This window comes from Scyliorhinus torazame, chromosome 3 (genome assembly GCF_047496885.1).
Source record: "Scyliorhinus torazame isolate Kashiwa2021f chromosome 3, sScyTor2.1, whole genome shotgun sequence".
NCBI lineage: Eukaryota > Metazoa > Chordata > Chondrichthyes > Carcharhiniformes > Scyliorhinidae > Scyliorhinus > Scyliorhinus torazame.
In genome coordinates this window covers 302,582,278-302,607,023 of record NC_092709.1, presented here as the reverse complement: position 1 = coordinate 302,607,023, position 24,746 = coordinate 302,582,278, and the positions used below count along the sequence as shown (strand labels likewise).

Sequence of the window (24,746 nt, the reverse complement as noted above, 5' to 3'; positions counted from 1 at the left end):
GAGGGGAGGAGGCCCAGGTCAGAGTCCAATTCTGAGGGGAAGAGGCCCAGGTCAGAGTCCAATTCTGAGGGGAGGAGGCCCAGGTCAGAGGGCGATTCTGAGGGGAGGAGGCCCAGGTCAGAGTGCAGTTCTGAGGGGAGGAGGCCCAGGATAGAGCACGGAGCTGATTAGCAATCTGATATTTTGAGGCATGGCTAGGGCACTGCAGTTCTACTAAATACGCATTTGCCTGTGCCTTGTGCAGCATGGTAGCACAGTGGTTAGCACTGTTGCTTCACAGCTCCCGGGTCCCAGGTTCGATTCCTGGCTTGGGTCACTGTCTGTGCGGAGTCTGCATATTCTCCCCGTGTCTGGGAAGGTTTCCTCCAGGTGCTCCGGGTTCCTCCCACAAGTCCCGTAAGACATGCTGTTAGGTAATTTGAACATTCTGAATTCTCCCTCTGTATACCCGAACAGGCGCCGGAATGTGGTGACTAGGGGCCTTTCACAGTAACATCATTACAGTGTTAATGTAAGCCTACTTGTGACAATAAAGATTATCGTTATTATTGGAACTGCAGGATGCTTCTCACGTCCTGGACCTGAAATGTCCCAGCAAGCCAAGGGCTAACCACCTGCAAGGAATTGGGAAAATTCAGCTGGTTGTCCCTCAAGTAGTCATTACATCTTCCTACTTGACTGCTCACTCAGACTTAACCCTAAATCCTTCTGAGCTCTAAGTGAAACTTCAAATCCACAGTCTGGATTTTAACATCCTGACGTGGGGTAAGCCCATGTGAGGTGGAACGGGTGGGGGTAGGGGTTAAAATTACTATTTGATTTTCATCAGTCGCCATTTTGACTGGTGTAGGAAATATGGCATATCGCGTCTCGACTCCCACAAAAATGGAACTTGGGGCTTCCATGTTGTTGCCAACCTCAATTTTGTACTTCCTGGAGTTTGAAATTTTCAATGAAGCGTGTGGGTTTCTGAAGCCTGAGAACCACCTCAGGTCAGAGGGTCTGTGAACCATGGGAAATGCCTGTTTTAGGGTAAGAAACCTATGATCAGGTAAGTTTAAAAGTTGTTGCCAGTTTCACGTCATAATTCAATGCTGTTTGATCATTTAAGAGTGTTTTTAATGCAGTGATTGTGATCGAGCTTTGTTCTTAAAAAGGTCAGCAACCAGCATTGTGAAAGTGTTCAGATGCTTGATAAGTGCTTTTCTGCATTGAACTAGCTTGAGACCTGTCATTTGGTTTATGTGCTTCAATCTTTACATTGATTCACAGTCCAGACATCTGTCCAGCTACTTCAAAAGATTTTAATATATTCATCTCTACAGGCTATGTTGTCACAGTTGTGCTTTGGAATCTAATTATGAATGCTTGGTTGACCTCCAAGTGCCACTAATGATTGTCAGTTTTATAAGCAGTTAATGGGATTAAATTTTCGAATGGCTGTTTTATGAGCATCCCTCTCCTCCCCCAGTGTTATTATATATGAATTCTGATTCATGAGTTCTGTCTATACTGCCATTTACACTGTTACTCATGGGTTTCTGGTGAACACACCCTGCAGACAATTCAAGAGTTTGTTATTGGATCGACTGATCCAATAAACTGGTTAAAATTTGTCAAAAGGTCAATTGACAACAAAGTTGAAACTTCAGTAAACCTTGATGTAAACAGGGCCAATGACACAAATATATTCTTTGCAGGGAATTGGACCATGCCATGTTACGGCGACTGGAGAAACGAATTTTAGTGGATCTGCCTTCCAAAGAAGCACGACAGGCAATGATTCTGCACTGGCTTCCTCCTCTGAGTAACAGTGGTGGTGTAGAGCTTCGGACTGAACTGGACTATAGTTTATTGGGAGAAGTGAGTATTGCATTGACACAGCATTGTGTATTAAAATTATTGCCTCAGTTACTAATGAAAGATGATATGATGTTTATATTGGTTGATCCTAATATTAAAATTCTTGATATATACTGTAGCAGGATAAGAAAAGAAGGTGGGATTGAGCAATAGAGTGGTTTATAGTTACTGCTGTTTAGCTTTTAGAACCCAAGTTTGAAAACTATCCCAGGGTGAATGGGTGAAAATCTTGTTCTGGAACTAGTAACGGGACAAGCAAAGAAACAAGAGGAGTTAGAGAAGCTGTAAATGGCAACAGTAGCTGATCAGCAGTCTGCTGTTAAGTCTGGAAAACTGCAAAATGCCAAATTGAATGCAGGCAAGTGAGACGGTGTGTGGAGATGAGCTGGTGAGAAAATTTGCAGGGGAAAGGGCAGATGAGGGAGTGAATCTTGGATGGAGCGGTGGACACAAGCAGTTGCAGGAGCCTGTAGGTAGGTTGTTGCAGGAGTGTGGTATGCAGAAACAAGCAGAAGCTGAGAAAGCCAGAGACTTTTACCCAGGGCAGAAATGGCTGTCACGAGGGGATATAATTTTAAGGTGATTGGAAGAAGGTATAGGGGAGATGTCAGAGGTAGGTTCTTTACACAGAGTGGTGAGTGCGTGGAATGCACTGCCAGCAGAGGTGGTGGAGTCAGAGTCATTAGGGACATTTAAGCGACTCTTGGACAGGCACATGGACAGCAGTAAATTGAAGGGGTGTAGGTTAGGTTGATCTTATATTAGGATAAATAGTCGGCACAACAATGTGGACCTGTACTGTTCTATGTTCTATGAGAAGCAGCAGTGTGCAGAAAATAGGCAATGATAGGAATGTACATGGGAGGGAAATATTGGCATGCACAGCAGAGGGATGCAGCAGATGAATAAGTGTGCACATGAAGGAGGCTGACACTCCCAAGGGCGGGATTCTCCCAGCTCTGGGCTGGGCCGGGGAATCCCTGTGACCGGGCCACGCCGCCTCGACGCGTGGTTGGCGCAGCCCCGGTCGCAGGCCGCTCTACGTGGCCGGCCCGCCGATTCTCAGGCCCAGATGGGCCAAGCGGCCGTAAGAAAAGAACCGAGTCCCGCCGAGGCCGTTCTAACCTGCTCTGAGCCGGCGGGACCTTGGCGTTGAAGGGTCGGGTGGCAGCCTGTGGGGGGGAGGGGGAGAGGGGGTCCGACGCCGGGGCGGGGGCTTCCGATGTGGCCTGGCCTGCGATCGGGGCCCACCGATCAGCGGGCCGGCCTCTCTGGCTGGGGGCCTCCTTTCCTACGCGCCGGCCCCTGTAGCCCTGCGCCATGTTGTGTCGGAGCTGGCGCGTTGAAGGAGGCCACTGCGCATGCGCGCGTTGGCGCCGGCGTCACTGCGCATGCGCGGATCCTGCGGCGCACAGTTCGCGCCGGGATCGGCAGCTGGAGCAGCGCAAACCGCTCCAGCGGCGTGCTGGCCCCCTGTAGGGGCCAGAACTACTCCTGGCAGCGGCCCGTTCACGCCGTCGTAAAACGGATGGGAGAATCCAGCCCCAAGTACTTCCCCTCTTTGTTCAAACTATGGCTGGAATTTACCGGCTGTTCACGCTGACAACCCACCGCTGGCGCACCCCCGCCTCGGATTTCCCGGTGTCGAGGGGTGCATTCAACGGGAAATCCCATTGACAATGGCAGGACCAGAAATCCGGCTGGCTGGCCGCCTCCACCATCTCAAAACACGCGGCGGGTTGCTCAGTAGATCCCGTCCTGTATCTTCTTTATTTTGCCAATACTGCTTTCATGTAGTTTTGATTTTTAACCTACCCTCCTGGTGTCTTTAGGTCAAGGTGCTGTCCATTCAGATAAAAATAGGGAAAACATTTACTCTATATGACATTTTTGTGTGAGGAGCTCAAGAGGCATCAGTTTGGATTTGACCAAAATGCACCCAGATTCCTAGAATCATTCCATTCTGTACTTTTTCCAACAGAAAACTGAAGGCTATTCTGGATCTGACATCAAGTTGGTTTGCAAAGAGGCAGCTATGCGGCCTGTGAGAAAGATTTTTGATGCACTAGAAAATCACCAAACAGGTAGACTGAAGAAAAGTTAGCTCCACAAAAATAATCAGTAACTTGATTCAAATTTTAATTTAATTATGTGCACAAAACAAAATCAGTGGTTCCTGATTGGCGTTATTTAATACCTTTAATTTGTATTGCTGGACCCCTTTTTTAAAACATATGATTTACGAGATAGATCTATTACGGGTGAATTTTGTGACCACCTCCTCCACCCTTCCCTGGCACGATCTGGCAGGAAAGTACGAGATGGAGATACCATCACCTTGCTGCCTTCCTTCAGTTGTAACTCGAGAACGACTTTCTCGCCTGCAAGAACAACAATTGAGATTTTAAGGTGTCAATTAGGACTTAATCCCATTGACCCACCTGAAAATGGCCAAGATGGGGTTACCACCAATTTTACAGCTGGTGGACAGGCCCTGCCCAGACCATTAAATTCCACCCTTTAAGTCTGATGTTTGTTTGGCTAACTATGCCAAGAGAATTGGGACTCGGACCTCAAATTGGTGAGCTGCAATTTGAGATTTGGGCCTCTGGGGGCGTGGTGGTCAGAGAAACATACTGGCTGCATTGGAGAAGACCAATCTGGTAAATTTTAAAGTGCCCAATTCTTTTTTTTTCTAATTAAGGAGCAATTTAGCGTGGCCAATCCATCTACACATCTTTGGGTTGTAGGGGCAAGATCCACTTAGACATGGGGAGAATGTGCAAACTCCACCGTGGGGTGGCACGATGGTTAGCACAGCTGCCTCCCAGCACCAGGGCCCCAGGTTCGATTTCGACCTTGAGTGACTGTCCGTGTGGAGTTTGCACTTTCTCCTCGTGTCTGCGTAGGTTTCCTCCGGGTGCTCTGGTTTCCTCCCACAGTCCAAAGATGTGCAGGTTAGGTGGATAGCCCAAATTGCCCCTAGGTGGGATTAAAGGGATAGGGTGGCGGTTTGGATTGGGCCTGGGTAGTGTGCTCCTTCAGAGGGCCGGTGCAGACTCGATGACATCTCAGTTTTTCTCCAAGCAAGTGCAGGTCTAATCAGTGTATCTCGTACAGCCCAGCTATGTTTTTCACCTGCTCCAGTGCTACATACCAGCTCAAGTGCATACAATTTTCATTTCTATATTCAGGAAAAAACAGTCTACCCATTTTTCATCTGGAAACGGTCACCACGAATGATGTCCTTGATGTGATAATTCACACCAAACCATCTGCTAAGAAGCTTTGTCAGAAATACACTGCCTGGCAGCATGAATATGAGTCGGTATGAATTGGAGTCTGCAAAAAAAAAACGGAACTACAGCAAACAACTGTCTCTTCCAGACTGACAAAGATCCTGTGAGATTTTTAAAGTGAAACTGTTCTCTTTTTAAGAATGTATTTGCATTTAATTGCCAAATGTCTGCAAGATTTTGCAATGTTGAATTCAACAAGAGAAACGTTTCCAGACTTTCTACTGTCGAAGTCTTAAGACTAAAATGGAGACATGTTCAGATAAGGGTCTCCAAGAACAACCGTAACAATGCAGATCAAAGGTGACATAAATGTTGGCTCTGTCCCTGATGGAAAGCATACAACAGTATACACAGACACAGCAAGGAGAGAAAATAACCTTTAAAAAATATACAAAAGAACAGCAAAAGGAGCTTATGTGTTTTGTGCCAGTTTTGAGTTGAAATTAATCTGTAAAAACCTAAAGCAATTCAGGCATTACCTGAGAACTGTGATTTGTTGGTCCTCTCATCCATTCATCAGTCATGGCTGCTTGAAATATTCTGGTTTGACATCCTGTGTTACAAGGTTAACGCTATTCACGAGCCACTATTTGCCTGATTGAGAGTCAATGGACCCTAAATCTGCTCAGCATTTTCTTTTAGTTTGTTACCTTTAATTCAAGATACTTTTCTTAAGTGTGTGGATTTTAAAATATTTTTGATAAGTTACAGAAACACCTGTGAATGGTCTGTGGGACAGGGAAATAAATATTTTTGCTGCCGAGAAAGTTCAAATGTCCTAACTTTATTTCAAAAACTGAAAAAACACAATTACAGATTCTAATTCCTTTTTTGATCTCAGCACTATCATAGAACTCTTGTCACTAAAATGTATCACATTTCAGTATCCTGTCTGGGTGACCTGTGCACAATGCGATGGGCGGCATGCTAGCACAGTGGTTCGCACTGTTGCTTCACAGTCCCAGGGACCCAGGTTTGATTCCCGGCTTGGGTCACTGTCTGTGCAGAGCCTGCACGTTCTCCCCGTGTCTGCGTGGGTTTTCTCCCACAAATCCTGAAAGACGTGCTTGTTAGGTGAATTGGACATTCTGAATTCTCCTTCAGTTTACCCGAACAGGCACCAGAGTGTGGCAACTAGAGGATTTTCACAGTAACTTCCTTTGCGGTGTTAACGTAAGCCTATAAAGATTATTATTATGTTAAATGAATCTTCACTTGGTTATCTATAAACCTAAATGAACTGGAAATCCATCCAAAAATGTTATTTTATATTTCAGTCTTTTAAATATCTACAGTGTTATTGTATAAAACTGTATGCAGCAGATCTGCTGTGGTATTGCTAACAGTAAGTAGGTGACTTACTGTGAGTTAATGTTTCCCTGAAACCTGTATTTCTTCTACAGATGTTGCCAGACCAGATGAGATTTCTAGCATTTTCTCAAGTTGTTTTGCAAGAAATGATATTGCACTTCTGATAAGGAGGAGCTCGTAGAGTAACTGAATTTCAGTTCATTTGTAGTTTAGTCAGGTTATTTGGCCAGGGAACTTTTCAAGTCAATCTGTTGAGTTCATTTTTTTTCATGTTACAGGCCAATAAAACCCTAGTAATTTTTAAAGACAACTAAGAAGCTGCACACAACGCAATTCTGGTGTTTTGTGATTCTAGAGGTTTGCCTCACATTGTTAATTACTATCTTTGTTTTTTTTAATATACATTTTAAAAGCAGGCATAGAAATTTGTGTTGGATAGTACAAGATAGCCAAAGACGTTCACCTGAGGTTTGACAGCAAGAAGTGAACACATACATAGAAGCATAATAGAAAATAGAAGCAGGAGGAGGCCATTCAGCCCTCGAGCCTGCTCCACCATTCATTATCATGGCTGATCATCAAGTGCAATACCCTGACCCCGCCTTCCCCCCCTTAGCCCTTGATCCCTTTAGTCCAAAGAGCTAATTCCTTCTTGAAATTACACAGATGTTTTTGCCTCAACTACTTTTTGTGGTAGTGAGTTCCACAGATTCACCACTCTCTGGGTGAAGTAATTTCTCATCACCTCAGTCCCAAAAGGTTTGTCCCTTATCCTCAAACTATGACCCCTAGTTCTTGACTCTCCCAACATTGGGAACATTTATTCTGAATCTATCCTGCCAATCCTGTTAGAATTTTGTTTCTATGAGAACCCCTTCACTCTTCTATAAAAGCAAATTACTGCGGATGCTGGAATCTGAAACCAAAGAGAAAATGCTGGAAAATCTCAGCAGGTCCGGTAGAACGGTAGTGGCAGGCAAAGTTCGGGGACAACACGTAGAATTTCTTTGGGACACAGGAGGGTCCCGTACCACACTCAATTCCTCCACGATGTTTCAGCGAGACACGTGGCCCACAACAGACACCATCACACTCAGCGATTTTACAGGCCATTTACAACAGGGGCACATCACAATCCCTGTAGCAATACAAATAGGGAACATCATGACTACGCACCCCGTAGTTTTGGTTGATCTGCCCCAGACAGCAGAACATATCCGTGGGATCGATTTCATGAGCTCCCATAACCTTTCTTTTGACCCAGTTAACAAGTGTGTTTGGAAAATGGCAAAGGCAGCACGAGCCCCCACCACGCTCACAGTAGGAGAGTATGTAAACAGGATTAGCTCAGTAGGTGACTTCTGGTTCGACCCTCGAATCATTAGTGCAGACAAACAGGTTCGGGCAGTCCTGCAGGAACATAAAGCAGCATTTGCACAGCACAAGCACGACTGTGGCAAATTGACTGGCATTGTGAACATTACAGGTCCTGACCCCAAACCCCAGAAGCAGGACGGACTTCCCCAGGAAGCAGAGGGAGAAATCTCCAAAGTAATAGAGAGTTTGTTGGATCAAGGCGTACTCAGATCAGTAGCCTCCACAAACAACGCACCAATTTGGCCCGTCAGGAAACCGGATGGATCATGGCGACTGACCATTGATTACCGGGAACTGAACAAAGTAACCCCAGCAGCAGCCCACACCGTAGCCACGAGTCCCGAGACCATGCTCAAACAGGGACTCCAGTCAAACTTTTTTCCGGTTTTGGACATTAGTAACGGCTTTTGGTCCATTCCATCGGCTAAAGCATGCCAGTACAAATTCGCCTTTACATTTCTAGGGCAACAGTACACGTGGACGTGCCTTCCACAAGGCTTCCACAACTTCCCCTCCATGTTCCACCGACAGCTGGCAAATGAATTAGCAAATTTTTCACGCCCCAATTATCTGGTCCAGTATGTAGACGTTACTACAGACAGACACAAAGGGAGCGCACATTTCGCTCCTAGCACTCCTAAAAGAAATTGTATGTAAAGTCAACCCCAAGAAGGCCCAGATTTTGAAAGAGAAAGTGATTTACTTGGGAACAGTGATCACTCATGGTAAACGCGAGATCGAGCAAAAGAGAATTGACTCGATCGTCAAATTGCCCCTTCCCCACAATGTCTCAGCCCTCCAGTCATTTCTAGGACTGGTTCGCTACTGCCGAAACCATATTGACGGTTTCGCCACTAAAGCAGCGTCCCTTTCCGAACTTCTCAAGAAACAGGCACCTTGGGAATGACTTCCACAGCATACAGATGCCGTGCACGCTTTAAAAAGAGCACTCAGCACAGCCCCCGCACTACAGGTCCCAGATCCACTTTCCCCATACGCAATCGAAGTTGCAAGCACCGACCGAACCCTTTCGGCGGTACTCCTCCAGGAACGCCATGACCAATTACGCCCCGTAGCATACGCCTCACGCGTGTTAGACCCCGTAGAGCAAGGATTTTTTGCCTGTGAAAAGCACCTGCTCGCAGTTTTTAGGGCAGAACAATACTTCGCCTACATTACAGGACTCAACCCCATCACCATCCTCACAGAACACACCCCGACACAGCTATTGTTAGACGGCCGACTTAAAGGTGGCACAGTCAGCCAAATCCGCGCAGCCCGTTGGACCCTTTTACAGGGACGGGACATCACAGTAAAAAGAACCAAGATAATTTGCAGTATGCAGGCACCCCTCATGAATGTGAGATCATCACCACGAAACAGAACACAGGCCCATTTATTCCCAAAACACCTCCCAGGAAAACAGGTAGTACACCCCAGAGACCCCAGCCCACAGACACGTGCGCACCCCTGAAGATTTATGTGGATGGCTCCTCCACAGTGTTAAATGGAGAGAGAATTATCAGTTGCGGTATTTACGTAGAGGACGCGCAGGGACGCGCCCTAGATGAAATTTCATTAAAGTTGCCAGGACACTTAGGCTCGCATGCAGCAGATCTGGCAGTGATTGCATACATTGTAGACCACCCCGACTCGTTCCCGACCCCAGCAGACATCTATTCGGACAGCTTGTATGTCTGTAATAGTTTGACACAGAGTTCCTACCACTCTGGGAAACAAGAGGATTTGTTTCCGCAGACGGTAAACCCCTACCCTCAGCCCCATTACTCCGCCATATCTTAGAGACAGCGAAGGATAGAAAATACGGAATAATTAAGGTTCACAGTCATCACCGTTCTTCCCCCCCTGGTAACGTTAAAGCAGGCGCCCTAGCGAAGGCAGGCTCTAGGCATGGTTATTTTTGGAACCGCCCCGAAAGCACCCCAGTACGCGCAGTTCAGGTCTCACAGACCAATATTCAGGATCTAGCGAAGGCACAGAAAGAGGACGAGAAACTCAGGGAAGTTTTAAAGGGTACTTTCCCAGCCCCGTATGATAAATACAAGAATGCAATAACCACACATGACGGTGTGATTTATATAGTTCCCAGCCAGGACAGGAACCAGATCATTTGTCAGTTCCATGACAATCACGGACACCAAGGAATTGAACCCACCCTAGCCCACCTCAGACCGCTCTGTTGGTGGCCTGATTTAAAAACCGATGTAACGCACTACATAGAGAATTGCTTGATCTGTGCCCAGAACAATCTGGACAGATATGCGAAAAAGGCTCAACTTAGTCATACCCGCCCCGTTAATGGACCCTGGACAAATCTCCAGATAGATTATATAGGACTCCTACCCCCGTGCAGAAATGGTTATAAGTATGTGTTGGTGGTCACAGACACCTTCACAAAATGGGTGGAAGCATTTCCATCGCGAACTAATACTGCCAAGACAACGGCTAAAATATTAACACATCACATCTTTACAAGCTGGGGCCTCCCCCGCAGTATAGAGTCCGATCAAGGCTCCCATTTCACAGGATGTGTAATGAAATACGTCCTCACGATTTTCGGCATTCGACAAAAGTTTCACATTGCATACCAGCCCCAGTCACGTGGTATTGTAGAGTGGATGAATAGGACATTAAAAGCCACCCTCAGGAAAATGGTTCAGCAGAATAACAGCACCTGGGATTCACGTCTCCCATTTGCTTTAATGTTTATAAGAAACACAGTATCCATGTCCACAGGATACACCCCCCACATCCTCGTGACCGGACGCCCCATGAAAGGCACTGAGTATTTATTAGGACTGAATTCGGCCAGCCCCGCAGTTACAGCCCTCACGCATGAAAATGCGGTTAAACAATTGTTAGAGAACATAAAGGCAGCCCAACTCGCAGCAGCTGTGAGACTTGGAACCAGGAAGAAACAGAGCAAGGCCTGTTTCGACAAAACAGTATACCCCACTGAGTTTACAGTAGCGCAACAAGTTATACTTTCCCTTTACAACCCCAGATCATTCCTTTCCCCAAAATTTTCCGGACCGTACTCCATTTCCGACAAAGTCAGCCCCTCAGTATACAAAATAACATATCTCAATGGTAAGTCTGCGTGGTTTCATATAAACCAGCTCAAGTCTTATGGCTCGCAAAATAACCACACACACCACATCCTGCTCGCAGCAGCAGACGATCACGCCCCGCCCACAGATGACGTATTCCTACCCTCCCCCAACCACTCCAGCCCACCCTCAGACACGACTTCAACTCCACCCCCAGAGGCACGACTCCGCCTCTCCCTTCCTTCAACCAGCAGCGACAGTGAAAGCGATCACGATGACGATAGCCACAGCACACCATGTTACGATTATACCCCTGTACCAGGCCCCACTCCCAGCGAATCCGAGCATGATTCCACTGACCCCTTTGAGATTACATATATCAAAGCCCCTGACCCAGACCCACCGCCCGACAATTACGGATTGAAGCATAGTAGCTCCAACCTCGACACATGATTCTGGCACTGAGACAATTCGTTCAGGCTCATCCGGAATGATGAGATGGACCCCAATTCTGCCCCAAGCACCATTAGCATGGTTACTACAGTCAAGAGTTTGGCAGCCGGGAGAAGATGACGAAACCCTTTGCGACCCTGTTCGCTATTGAGCAGTGAGGTGTCCAGATGATGGAAAAAAAGAACCGCTGGAGAGATACGGTGTCCTTTCTGATGGAACCTGCACCATTTTCGTTGTATGTTCGTTAGTGTTAAGTGTTGTTCATAAACTCGAAAGTTTTCACGGCCCCACGCACCACTCCTTTGACGCCCAATGCCTGTTAAAGGAACAAGTTGTCCCCACCCCCAATAGTTCAGAGGCACTTGTTTGTCAACAGAAACCAATTTAAAGGTACAAGTTTGTCGCCAGACAACCGTTCAGAGGAACTAGTTTGTCGACAGAACACGACTCATAGCTACTCTCCTGATTCGAGAGGAAGCCCCCACGACGACCAAACTCTTACCGTTCTTGCCGGTTGCTCAGGCAGTGGAGAAACGGCATTGGTCCCCACCCTGCCTGAGGACCCCCCTCTGGTCAACTACGCTTGGGTAGAGCACATATGGCATTGATCACTGTCCTACCCGGAGATTCCACCCATTTCTTACCCACCGCGGCCCATACGCCCCCCATTTTGGCTTGTTACGTTCAAAATTCTTTTGTTTGGTTTTGGCAACCCTTAGGTTGCTTCCGTATGCTATTTACATCCTCAAAACACTGGGATGGTAAATCACACAGGCTGTGAGACGGCTCGCAGTATGGCAGTATTTTTCTCGGATGTCTTGTCCAAATATTTGGGTTTTTTTTAAAATGAGGGAGTCGCAGATGGTGACCAATTATAAAGGGAAATTGGCAACAAAGGACAGACAGACAGGCATACGAGATCTTAAGCAAGATAACAGAAATTATGTTGTGTTCACAGAACTCCGGAACCTCAGGAACGCCAGAGGAAGACAAAGAAGCAGACCGACAAAGATGAAAACAGCCTTCGTGTTCACATGGATCCCTTCAGTTGCACGCGGACGCTACCCCCCTGACCCCTACCACACAAACCGTAAATGATTCTCACCCCTGCAATACACGGAACCCCGAGATAACTAGCCCCGCAACAGCTAGCAATACCCCGACCTGGTGTGATGTTTATCACCTGGTACTCACATTCATATGTAGTCGGAGCACTCTTAGTGCTGGCGATACTTTGCAGTGTCGTGCAAACATTTAGAGTTAGGAAATGGCGAAAGAGAGCAGATCGCTCTCGCACCCAAGTATACAGGTTTAGGTCCCCCATTTTCGGATTTCACCAGACCCCCGAACCCATTGGGATGGATTAAAGTGCATCCATTTTTCTTTATGTAGTCTGTGGAATAAAGAGATGTAAACCTCGGTGTCTGACTGCCAGGCCAGAGAAATTTGTGTGCTGCTACTTTGTGCAGGTTAAGATGTATAGATTATTTTTGGATTGTTTGAATGAGGATAGTTTATTGAGAATAGTTAGAGGTTCCAGTTTTTTTTTATTTTTCTGTAATGCATGTATTAATGTCATAGCGCCCCATAGAGTTTTATGATGATGAATGTATTTAAAATGGTTTGGGTAAAATTGTGTTGCATAGGATAGGACAGTGGAGAGCCCTAAGTATGGGTGCCCCATTGGTCAGAGGATGACGACGACGTAGTAATGTGATCCTTCACGCTTTGCGTTGAGGATCACAAGGAGGGCGTGTAGCCATCTGGGATGGCCACGTCCCGATTACAAAATGGACACTTGCAAAGAATGCAGGGAAAATTGGACAATACTGAGAAACAAGCAGGTGCAAGGTCTGTCTGTTGATTAGAGCCTTAGCTCTCAGACAGGACAGAAACTGCTAAGCCATCTACATACTAATGAGCCATCTCCGGGGACAAAAGGGAAACATTTAGATAAACAATGTCAAGGCAGACACCCCAGCGCCAGAGGAGACTCAAACAAGTTTGTAGATATTATGCATGAGTAGATTTGACTGTGTGTAAGTAAATGAGCATTGCTTTTGAACTTACTAACTGGTGTATCGAGTCTGTGATCAGTATTCGGTTCTGAACCTTGTGGCGGTGTCAAAAGATACCTGGCGACTCTTGAGCAAACGTAATTAAACAGAGCCAAATTAAGAGACAACACCAAAGAGAGCAACAGTACTAATTGGTGCAAGCATAACCACTTGCCAGGGTGGCCACTGGATCACGGGACGCCGTTGGATATGGGTGGCTTCTGTTAATTGTATGGAAACGGGGCTTAATCCCGATTTTGGCTATGTGGCGGGCCAGTTGCATTGTAGATAGTTTGGCACTGAATTTGGGGTGTAATTCTCGTTTTTGACTTCTCCCATTATTCACCGGCCTTGTCGCTCTCTTGCTTAAGTGGAACGATGCCACTGAATCACGCCCAAAATTTATAATTTTAAAATGAAATTTAGTTCTATACACCGGAGTTCCACAAACTTTTGAACCACAAGATTGTTCACACCCAGGTGACAGATAGGAGAGGAACACTTCAAATAGCATTTTACTCTCGCCACCTGTCCACAAACAGGTGTTTTGAATTAATTTATTTTAAAGTAAAGGCAGTGAAGTGTTTTTCCCTGACCCTTCAATTTCTGTGAGATCCCATTTTACTAATTATCCAGACAGCAACTTGAGTTGGGATTCATTCAGAAGGTTAGTTTATTTCACACATTCAAAGTCTACGAAATGAGTGTCCACAACTGACACAGTAACGGTGGGCGAGATAGAGAAAAGGAGGGTTACAGTACAAGGACCACAGAAAAATTGAATATCAGTTCACTAGAGTTCCAGAGTCTCAAAGTCAGAGTCCAATGAGAAATTATTTTATGCAAGTGTTGAGTTTACCTGACTGGTGCTGGAAGATACGTCTTTAGGTGGTAATGTCGTAAGATGAACTAGGCACGTATAAATTGATTTGGTTCTGTTGACAACTATACAAAATTTTCCAGAGTTAGGTTAGATGGGCTGGCTGCCCTGCCAGGACAGAGCTGGCTTCTTTGTGGTTGTCCAGTTGGAAGGTAAAATAACAAACTGGTGTGTAGCTCAGAAAGGTAACATTAAACTGTTCAAAAGGCTTGAGTTCTGTGACCTTTCGTGACAGTGACTTCAAAAAGGGATGTTGATCCAAAGTCTGGAATTGGCTTTGTTTTCAGAACTGATAATGTCTCAGCAATTAAGGGTTGATATGTCTAATATTGGGAAGCCGTTGCCTCAATACACATCCTGACTTGATAGCAAGGCTGGCTTATCAAATGGAAATTGATATCCTTTTGCTCCCTTTGAAATTCACTTAACCAGTCCCAGGTTGCCTGGTAGTAGCTGCTTAGGTATAATAGGTATGACATTCCCGAAACGGAGAGAATCCTTTTGTCCTGGAGACTGCTGGGGATAACTCCCAGACAGAGGATCAAACATCTTAATTTACTTTGTTCAGCAGAAAGATCCAGTTTAAAAATAAGAAAAAGTAATTCAGGTAAAGTTTTCAAATACATAGTGGTAGGTTTCTGTTCCGTGTAGGCAGAAACCAACAATTTTATTCATGAAATGTAATTGACAAAACTTTTCAGGAGAACAGAAGATACATTGGTTCCAATATACAGACAGTAATTAATAGCCTAGGTAATCTGTTTTCGCAGAATTGGGCACATTTTTTCCATTGGGGCAACTTTCAACTGCCATAAAGATCCTACCTTGATCCCAGCTTATTTGTGCATCAGACATTTGTATAACTTTGGCAGGCACCCTGATCTCTACTGAGGGAATCTGTTTTGAATGAAACTGGGGAATAGTGCGATGAGTATCAAGAGATTTGTTGGAGTGTGGTCCCGTGGCCAGCCTTCAAACAGCCATTAAAATATGGATTTCTGTTATCTTAAATGTTGAATTTGGTGCTAATGTTTTGCAATTAATCTCTCCTAAAAATCAACTATATCCAGATATTCTGGATTAAAAAAATTCCACTCCCTCTCATCAACCCTGTGAGGCAGGCACTCCTTTTGTTCAGTGTTCCTACGATACCAAGTATTGGAAACGGGTAATGGCACATTTGCATTTATTTACAATCGATTCGCCCATAAGTGACTAGCATATTGTACACGATTAGCCTTGCCTGCAGGGAAGGTTACAAAAAGAGTGTTGGCAAGTATCCTGTCCGCTGAATAATTGGTGACTTATGGGTGGGAAATCTTTAGCAATTTCAAGTACTCAACTGTAGTGCCTGGTGTTCTCAAGTCAGGCAAACACAGGGGGTAATATTTAATTCCAAAACAGGACTGCAGTCTGAAAAATCCAATCAATGCCAGTGCTAAGAACACATGTATTTGGCAGGGTCAGTAGTAGAGTATCACAACAGGCATAATCCGGATGGGACTGCTGGGATAGCACCCCAGTATAATTGCTAGACCAAGAGTTTCCATTTCCCAGAAGAATGACAGAACCATACTTTGCAATTACAGACTCATTGGTCTGACTTCAGTGACTCCTTAAAATGTCCATGTTCATTCTCTTTTAATAGAGTTTGGCAAAATTAGTGAATGTATATAGAATATACCTAGCGTAGTTAGATTAATTTTTTACTTTTATGAATTTTACAGCAGTAGTTGTAGTATGTGGTCGACTGCCTGTGGAAAAGCATTGCATATCAAATATGGAGGAGGGCTTGTTTTGTCTCCATCTCCAGGTTGATACTTGCCTAGAAAAATTGAAAACAACAGTAAGATGACTGTCAGGAAAAATATCAACGGTCATTTTTCAATTAGGACATTTGAATTAGCAGCAGAGAATTCAGTTGCTGACTACAGAGGATTTGAAGTGACTTTATTATCATGAAAATGTAACAAGTCTTTATGAATGATTTCATAATATAAATGTCACTGACAGGCAGTATATAAGCCTACAAAAGGGTTCAGCATTCAGAGTGGTGGATATCACCCTTTCTACTGAATTGTCCGTGGGTTAAAGTGGCACAAGCAGAACAAATCATCACTGGAAGTTTGGCACATAATTCGTTACAAGCATACTTACCGGTTTTTACCAAAATGCCCAGCATCCCAGCATTTTGTGCTCCACCAACGTCATCTCTAGCATCCTATAGGGAGAAAGAGTTATTCTGAGTTAACATTCCTTCCTCTCTACAAGATGGGACAGAAAAGAAAATAGAGGAAACAACATGGATTAAAAGGACTAAGAGAAGACATGAAGAAAGTGGTATATCTCAAAGGGAACTATAAAAGGAATTCCAAAAAAAGTAGAAAGTAAAAGGATGGTTAAAGGTAGGGCAGGGCTAATTAGAGATTTAAAACAAAATAATTTTATGGAGAATAAAAGATGCTAAAGCTTTATCTCAGTTTTCACAGCAGCACATTGCATTGTGTAACGAAAGAGTACAAGACAGAGTGGTGGTTAACTGCAGATAAGGAATTGATGCAACTCAAGTGAAAAAGGCACTAGGCTGTGAAGATCTGCACCCTAGAATGCTGAGTGAAGTGAGAAATGAAATAATAGGAAGTTTAACCATAATTTTTCAACTGTTATTTAATATGGAAATTGTGCTAGAGGATGGGAGAGGTAACACCTCATGTAAAGAAGAAATAAAAATGGTAATTACAGACCAGACAGCTCAACATTAATAGAAAGTAATCTTCCAGGGACCACAAAAGTTAAATTAAGAACAATATATGGTTCTATTCAGGGGGTGAAGGGCAGGGCAAGAGAAGGATGGAAAGTGGGCTGTAGGATAAAGGACTTTCTGGTATTCCAGGACCTAACTGGAAAAAAAAACAATTTTCTCACCTTTTCGATCTTGAGTGGGGTATTCTACAACCCATTAAACATCTTTTTGCTCAACCACAATGATGCCTTTGTCACTTTCTTCCACAATGCGGGCTGATCTCCAGACCGTTTGCCTATCTCTTCAGACATGCTCCCCCCTCCCCATGGCACTCACCCACCCTCCAGCCGTGGACATCACCCCAGAGCTGTGTCCCATCCCCTGGGTGTTCAGATGTTGCGTGTGTGGTGTTGCCTCCTGCATTGTTCAACACAGTGACCAGCCATCAGGGTGTGATTGGGATGCTAGGCAATGACTCCCCACATGCTACATGGCCTGCCCACCCAAGGAATCCACTTGGCATCAGATTGCTGAAAGGTAACAACTGCTGCATGTGTTTCAATGTTTTGCTGAAGAATCTCACTCCTTTTGACCATGCATATCTGACTCCCAAAAGGTACACAAAATAACTCTTCTAGATTAAAAAGTTTGCCTTTCTTAAACCCACTCCAAAAACCCAAACCTTTTACAGCCACTGAGTTTTTGAAATGGCGCACCCCGAGCTCCCACTTAACCACAATTGCCAATTCCCAAATCCCTATTAGCAATAGCCTTCAGCCGTGCAGCCAGAGGCCTCAGCAGTCGGTGGGGGTTGCCCCCTGACCAGTAAACACGATTCGGGGGTTGGTATAGTGTGCCGCGAGCGGTTGCCCCCCAACCCCAGCGTCTCTTCCCTCCCCTCCCATGGTGGCTCACCCCTGCAGATGGTCCCCCACCCCCAGCCGAGCACTGGGGTGGCAAGCCAAGCGCCGCAGGCTCTTTGCCTGTGAGCATAGATGGCTACTCACCTCCTTGGCTCCCCACTGAAGCCCTTCCATCAGGTTCACGTTTTTCAAAAGGAGTACTAATCAGCACCAGCGTGAGCACTTGCTGGGGAGGCCACTGAATGACTGGAGGTTGTTGGCTATGGGGTGGTTCTCGTTAATTGTATGGAAATTGGGCTTAAGTGGCGATAATTGGTTTCTCTCCACGCTACGGCGAGATCCTGATTTCACCTATGGGAGGGGGCCGATTGCATCGCAAACTGTTTGGCGCTTGGCGCGGATCTCGATTTTGGCTTTTCCCACTATTCACCGGCCTCATTTCGCTTGAGCGAGAGCGCAACGAGGCCAGAGGATTGCGCCCCTGGTCTTTTAAGTTGTAAAATTCTGGTGTAAACTGGAAATAATTAAGATTTTTTTGCATCAATTATCAAGAAAGGTAGGATAAAGTTTGGTTGATTGACAGCTGTTTAACTGGTTGACTACCTACATTTGTGATATATTCTTCATGTCGCTCATTCCAATACATCGTCAAAGCATCTTAAATGGTGACTTTCTCCCCGTCAGCAGTTAGTCTGAAACTGATGGTTAGGGCCAAGCTAGAAATTCCACGGTAGCAAAAGGTGACTCAAAACTAATCAGAGGCTGTGTTTTGAGGGTTTGGTTAAAATTGAGCATTAGAATAGAAGTGACTTTGCTGTTTTCTATAACTCTTAAGTGATAGTTAATGTAGATGTATTTTTTCTATCATTTGTTTGAATTTGCTGTTCTATAAAAATCAACAGTAATTTAAATATAGCCTGAGCAACAGGCAGAGTTTTGCACCAGGTGAGGGAGTCATCACAGGACCAATGGTAAATTAAAATAGTGTTGAGGATTCTGTTAGACAGCAGGGCTGAGAGCATTTATTGTAGATAGGTAAAGGAGCATTTTTGATTGATATGGTGGGGCAGGCAATAAACAAAGAAATAACAGATGCATGTAGAAATGGTACAGCAGTTATCATGGGGGATTTTAATCTACATGTCGATTGGTTTAACCAGGTCGGTCAAGGCAGCCTTGAGGAGGAGTTTATAGAATGTATCCGCGATAGTTTCCTAGAACAGTATGTAATGGAACCTGCGAGGGAACAAGCGGTCCTAGATCTGGTCCTGTGTAATGAGACAGGATTGATTCAGGATCTCATAGTTAGGGATCCTCTCGGAAGGAACAATCACAAAATGGTGGAATTTAAAATACAGATGGAGGGTGAGAAGGTAAAATCAAGCACTAGTGTTTTGTGCTTAAACAAAGGAGATTACAATGGGATGAGAGAAGAATTAGCTAAGGTAGACTGGGAGCAAAGACTTTATGGTGAAACAGTTGAGGACCAGTGGAGAACCTTCCAAGTGATTTTTCACAGTGCTCAGCAAAGGTTTATACCAGCAAAAAGGAAGGACGGTAAAAAGAGGGAAAATCGACCGTGGATATCTAAGGAAATAAGGGAGTATCAAATCGAAAGAAAAAACATACAAAGTAGCAAAGATCAGTGGGAGGCTAGAGGACTGGGAAATCTTTAGGGGGCAACAGAAAGCTACTAAAAAAGCTATAAAGAAGAGTAAGATAGATTATGAGAGTAAACTTGCTCAGAATATAAAAACAGATAGTAAAAGTTTCTACAAATATATAAAACAAAAAAGAGTGGCTAAGGTAAATATTGGTCCTTTAGAGGATGAGAAGGGAGATTTAATAATTGGAGATGAGGAAATGGCTGAGGAACTGAACAGGTTTTTTGGGTCGGTCTTCACAGTGGAAGACACAAATAACATGCCAGTGACTGATGGAAATGAGGCTATGACAGGTGAGGACCTTGAGAGAATTGTTATCACCAAGGAGTTGGTGATGGGCAAGCTAATGGGGCTAAAGGTAGACAAGTCTCCTGGACCTGATGGAATGCATCCCAGAGTGCTAAAAGAGATGGCTAGGGATAATTTACCAAAATTCACTGGACTCTGGGGTGGTCCCGGCGGATTGGAAATTAGCAAACGTGACACCACTGTTTAAAAAAGGAAGTAGGCAGAAAGCGGGTAATTATAGGCCAGTGAGCTTAACTTCGGTAGTAGGGAAGATGCTGGAATCTATCATCAAGGAAGAAATAGCGAGGCATCTGGATGGAAATTGTCCCATTGGGCAGAAGCAGCATGGGTTCATAAAGGGCAGGTCGTGCCTAACTAATTTAGTGGAATTTTTTGAGGACATTAACAATGCAGTAGATAACGGAGAGCCAATGGATGTGGTATATCTGGATTTCCAGAAAGCCTTTGACAAGGTGCCACACAAAAGGTTACTGCATAAGATAAAGATGCATGGCATTAAGGGGAAAGTAGTAGCATGGATAGAGGATTGGTTAATTAATAGAAAGCAAAGAGTGGGGATTAATGGGTGTTTCTCTGGTTGGCAATCAGTAGCTAGTGGTGTCCCTCAGGGATCAGTGTTGGGCCCACAACTGTTCATAATTTACATAGATGATTTGGAGTTGGGGACCAAGGGCAATGTGTCCAAGTTTGCAGATGACACTAAGATAAGTGGTAAAGCAAAAAGTGCAGAGGATACTGGAAGTCTGCAGAGGGATTTGGATAGGCTAAGTGAATGGGCTAGGGTCTGGCAGATGGAATACAATGTTGACAAATGTGAGATTATCCATTTTGGTAGGAATAACAGCAAAAGGGATTATTATTTAAATGATAAAATATTAAAACATGCTGCTGTGCAGAGAGACCTGGGTGTGCTGGTGCATGAGTCGCAAAAAGTTGGTTTACAGGTGCAACAGGTGATTAAGAAGGCAAATGGAATTTTGTCCTTCATTGCTAGAGGGATGGAGTTTAAGACTAGGGAGGTTATGATTCAATTGTATAAGGTGTTAGTGAGGCCACACCTGGATTATTGTGTTCAGTTTTGGTCTCCTTACTTGAGAAAGGACGTACTGGCACTGGAGGGTGTGCAGAGGAGATTCACTAGGTTAATCCCAGAGCTGAAGGGGTTGGATTACGAGGCGAGGTTGAGTAGACTGGGACTGTACTCGTTGGAATTTAGAAGGTTGAGAGGTGATCTTATGGAAACATATAAGATTATGAAGGGAATAGATAAGATAGATGGGGGCAGGTTGTTTCCACTGATGGGTGAAAGCAGAACTAGGCGGCATAGCCTCAAAATAAGGGGAAGTAGATTTAGGACTGAGTTTAGGAGGAACTTCTTCACCCAAAGGGTTGTGAATCTATGGAATTCCTTGCCCAGTGAAGCAGTAGAGGCTCCTTCATTAAATGTTTTTAAGATAAAGATAGATAATTTTTTGAAGAATAAAGGGATTAAGGGTATGGTATTCGGGCCGGAAAGTGGAGCTGAGTCCACAAAAGATCAGCCATGATCTCATTGAATGGTGGAGCAGGCTCGAGGGGCCAGTTGGCCTAAAATCCTGCTCCTTGTTCTTATGTTCTTATGTTCTGTCACCAGTAATCTTCTCAGAGTTTTACTGCACAAAAAGAGGCCTCTAGTGTAAAATTCTTAAAAACACATACCAATTCATTTCAAAGAAAAGGCAGGTTTCAGCAATCCTGACATCACTGTAAAGAAATCCATGAAACGCAACCAAAGTGCTGAGTGAAAAAAAAATCACCACCCAGCAAACCATACCTGGCACTGTGAAATGTCCTATAGATACCCCAAATAATACTCAACACTGGATAAGTGCTTTGGGTGTTGTGGGCTTTGTTCTTCTGAGTCAAGGGTCAAAACAGATTTGTAGGACCAATACATTTTACTCTCTACCTGACTGGGGCACGCTGGCTGCCCAGGCTCTGTGCCAAAGATAGAAATGTGTTCCAATAATTTCCCAATAAAGACACTTCAACTGCAAGAATACACAACTACCAAAAGATATCAAACAAAAGTTCCATCCTGACTGAACGACATTTATTAATTAGGCTCTGGTATAAATTTGTTCCGGAACTGAAAATACCAGCAGAATCTAACCTACAAAGAAAAAATGCCAAGGTGGGTATTAACATCATTCGATATGTCATTGGCCCAGACTGTTCATTTTTCAGACCAAAAGAGACTGACTAGGAGCAGAGATAAAAGTTGAATACAAGAATAAGAGGGTAAAAGATGAAAAAGATAAACGGATGTTCAGTACATACATCACCAATCATGACTGCCTCCTCTGGTTGGCATCCAATGCTTTGGAGAGCCTCAAGGAAGAATGGTTTCTCTGGCTTTCCTACTACTGTGGCCTTGACATCTGTAGCATATTCCAGCCCTGTGATAAAAGGTCCTGGCCCAAGTGATAAGCCATCTAGCTTCTTGTAGTACCTTGCCTTGTGTATGGCAATTAGAGGGGCACCATCAGAAATTAACCTAGGTAAAAGAGCAGAACATTGTTCAAGTGTGAATGATCAGTAGTTATATGTAATTTTTCTTTTAAAAAAATGCTTTTTCCTCTCTCCTCCCCTCTTGCGCTCTGCTGAAAATATGTCTCCATGGGTTCAGTACCTTGCTGGGATGGCTATTTTCCTTTTGTGAACCCAGAGTACATCAGCATGCTATATATCTGTGGAGTGCAAACCAATAAAGGGCAGTATTACAACACTATTAGATACATCACTGGCCCAGACACACCCTGTCATCACCCAATATCCATACATGCACAGTAGCACAGTGGTTAGCACTGTTGCTGCACAGTGCCAGGTTTGATTCCTGGCTTTGGTCACTGTCTGTGCGGAGTCTGCACATTCTCCCTGTGTCTGTGGGTTTCCTCCGGGTGCTCCGGTTTCCTCCCACAAGTCCTGAAAGACGTGCTGTTAGGTGAATTGGACATTCTGAATTCTCCCTCAGTGTACCCGAACAGGTGCCGGAATGTGGCGACTAGGGGCTTTTCACAGTAACTTCATTGCAGTGTTAATGTAAGCCTACTTGTGACAATAAAGATTATTATGACAATATGCCCAGTCAATAAAGCCCCGCCCAAATCCAAACCGCCCCAGTACCTCCTACAGATATTCCCATTCGACCCGATCAAAAGCCTTCTCTGCGTCCATTGTGACCACTACCTCCACATCCCTACCTTCTGGGGGCATCATAATCACATTTAGCAACCTTTTTACATTGGCCGCCAACTGCCCACCCTTAACAAATCCCATCTGGTCCTCCCCAATCATGTCCGGAACACAGTCTTCAATCCGAGAGGACAAGATTTTGGCCAGCAGTTTGGCGTCCACATTCAATAGGGATATCGGGCTGTAGGACCCACATAGCTCTGTTCCTTGTCCTGCTTCAGGATCAATGAGATTGTGGCCTGTGACATCGTCGGGGGAACCACCCCACGCTCCCTTGCCTCATTGAATGTCCTCATCAACAGCGGCCCCAATATCCCAGAGAACTTCTTATAAAACACCACTGGGTGCCCGCCCGGCCCCGGGGCTTTACCCGACTGGGTGCCCGTCCGGCCCTAGGGCTTTACCCGACTGCATGGCCTTCAGAACCTCTGCTATCTCTTCCAACCCGATCGGGGCCCCCAGGCCTTCTACCAACCCCCCATGCACCTTCGGGAAATTCAGCCCACTAAAAAGTGCCTCATCCCCTCCGGCCCAGCTGGGGGTTCCGACCCATACAGCCTACTGTAAAACTCCTTGAACGCCTTATTCACCCCTGCTGAGTCTCTAACCAGGTTCCCGTCCCCGTCCTTTACTTTCCCCATCTCCCTGGCTGCCTCCCTCTTTCTAAGCTACTGCGCAAGCATTCTGCTGACCTTCTCCCCATGCTCATAGATCGCCCCCTCGCCTTCCTCAGCTGCTCTACCGCCCTTCCTGTAGTTAACAAGCCAAACTCCGCCTGTAGCCTCCGTCGTTCCCTTAGAAACCCTGCCTCTGGGGTCTCCGCATACCTGCAATATCTCTCCTTTATCAGTCGGTCTGTCTCTGCTCTATCTGCCTTCTCCCTATGGGCCTGTATAGAGCTCCCCTCCAACCACTGCCTTCAATGCTTCCCAGACCACCGCTGCCGAAATTTCCCCCGTGTCACTGACTTCCAGGTGGTTCTGAATACATTTCCTCAGCCATCCGCACACTTCTTCGTCAGCTAAAAGTCCCACGTCCAGCCTCCAGTACGGGCGCTGGCTACTCTCCCTGCTAACCTGTAGGTTAACCCAGTGCGGGGCATGATCTGAGATTGTGATCGCCGAATACAACGTGTCCACTACCCCCGTCAGCAGAGCCCTGTTCAAAATTTTAAAAATCAATCCGGGAGTATACTTTGTGCACGTGTGAGTAGAAGGAGAACTCCTTCACTCTCGGCTGCCCAAATCTCCATGGGTCCCCCCCCCCCCCCCCCACCTGCTCCATAAACCCCTTTAGCTCCTTTGCCATTGCTGGCACCCTGCCCGTCCTTGAGCTCGACCGGTCTAACCCAGGGTCAATAACTGTGTTAAAGTCTCCTCGCATGACCAGCTTATGCGAATACAGGTCCGGGCTCTTCCCCAGCATCCTCTTTATAAACTCCACATCATCCCAATTTGGCGCGTACACATTTACTAGTACCACCGGCAACCCCTCCAGGTTCCTACTGACCATAATGTACCGGCCTCCCACATCTGCAACTATTCTTCCCGCCTCAAATACCACTCGCTTATTAATCAGGATCGCGACCCCTTTAGTCTTCGAGTCCAGCCCTGAGTGAAAAA

General features: G+C 45.3%; 2 protein-coding genes across 8 annotated transcripts in view; one reads left to right on the top strand and one right to left on the bottom strand.

The window, feature by feature from the left end:
• The window catches only part of katnal2 (katanin p60 subunit A-like 2), a 179,097-nt gene extending 173,168 nt beyond the window's left edge, over positions 1 to 5,929 (top strand). For 4 of the 5 annotated variants that reach the window (XM_072497461.1, XM_072497460.1, XM_072497458.1 and 1 more), the window contains 3 exons: positions 1,701 to 1,863; positions 3,845 to 3,947; positions 5,058 to 5,929. In XM_072497461.1, coding sequence (XP_072353562.1) covers positions 1,701 to 1,863; positions 3,845 to 3,947; positions 5,058 to 5,197 — 406 coding nt within the window. In that variant the 3' untranslated portion in view covers positions 5,198 to 5,929. The remainder of the gene's footprint in view (positions 1 to 1,700; positions 1,864 to 3,844; positions 3,948 to 5,057) is intronic. The other variant, XM_072497462.1, reaches the window with a different exon arrangement.
• An 8,995-nt stretch (positions 5,930 to 14,924) lies between these two features.
• The window catches only part of hdhd2 (haloacid dehalogenase-like hydrolase domain containing 2), a 52,292-nt gene continuing 42,470 nt past the window's right edge, over positions 14,925 to 24,746 (bottom strand). For all 3 annotated transcript variants that reach the window (XM_072497455.1, XM_072497453.1, XM_072497454.1), the window contains 3 exons: positions 22,210 to 22,426; positions 16,469 to 16,532; positions 14,925 to 16,136 (listed from right to left, as the gene is read on the bottom strand). In XM_072497455.1, the coding sequence (XP_072353556.1) occupies positions 16,033 to 16,136; positions 16,469 to 16,532; positions 22,210 to 22,426 (385 nt within the window). In that variant the 3' untranslated portion in view covers positions 14,925 to 16,032. The remainder of the gene's footprint in view (positions 16,137 to 16,468; positions 16,533 to 22,209; positions 22,427 to 24,746) is intronic.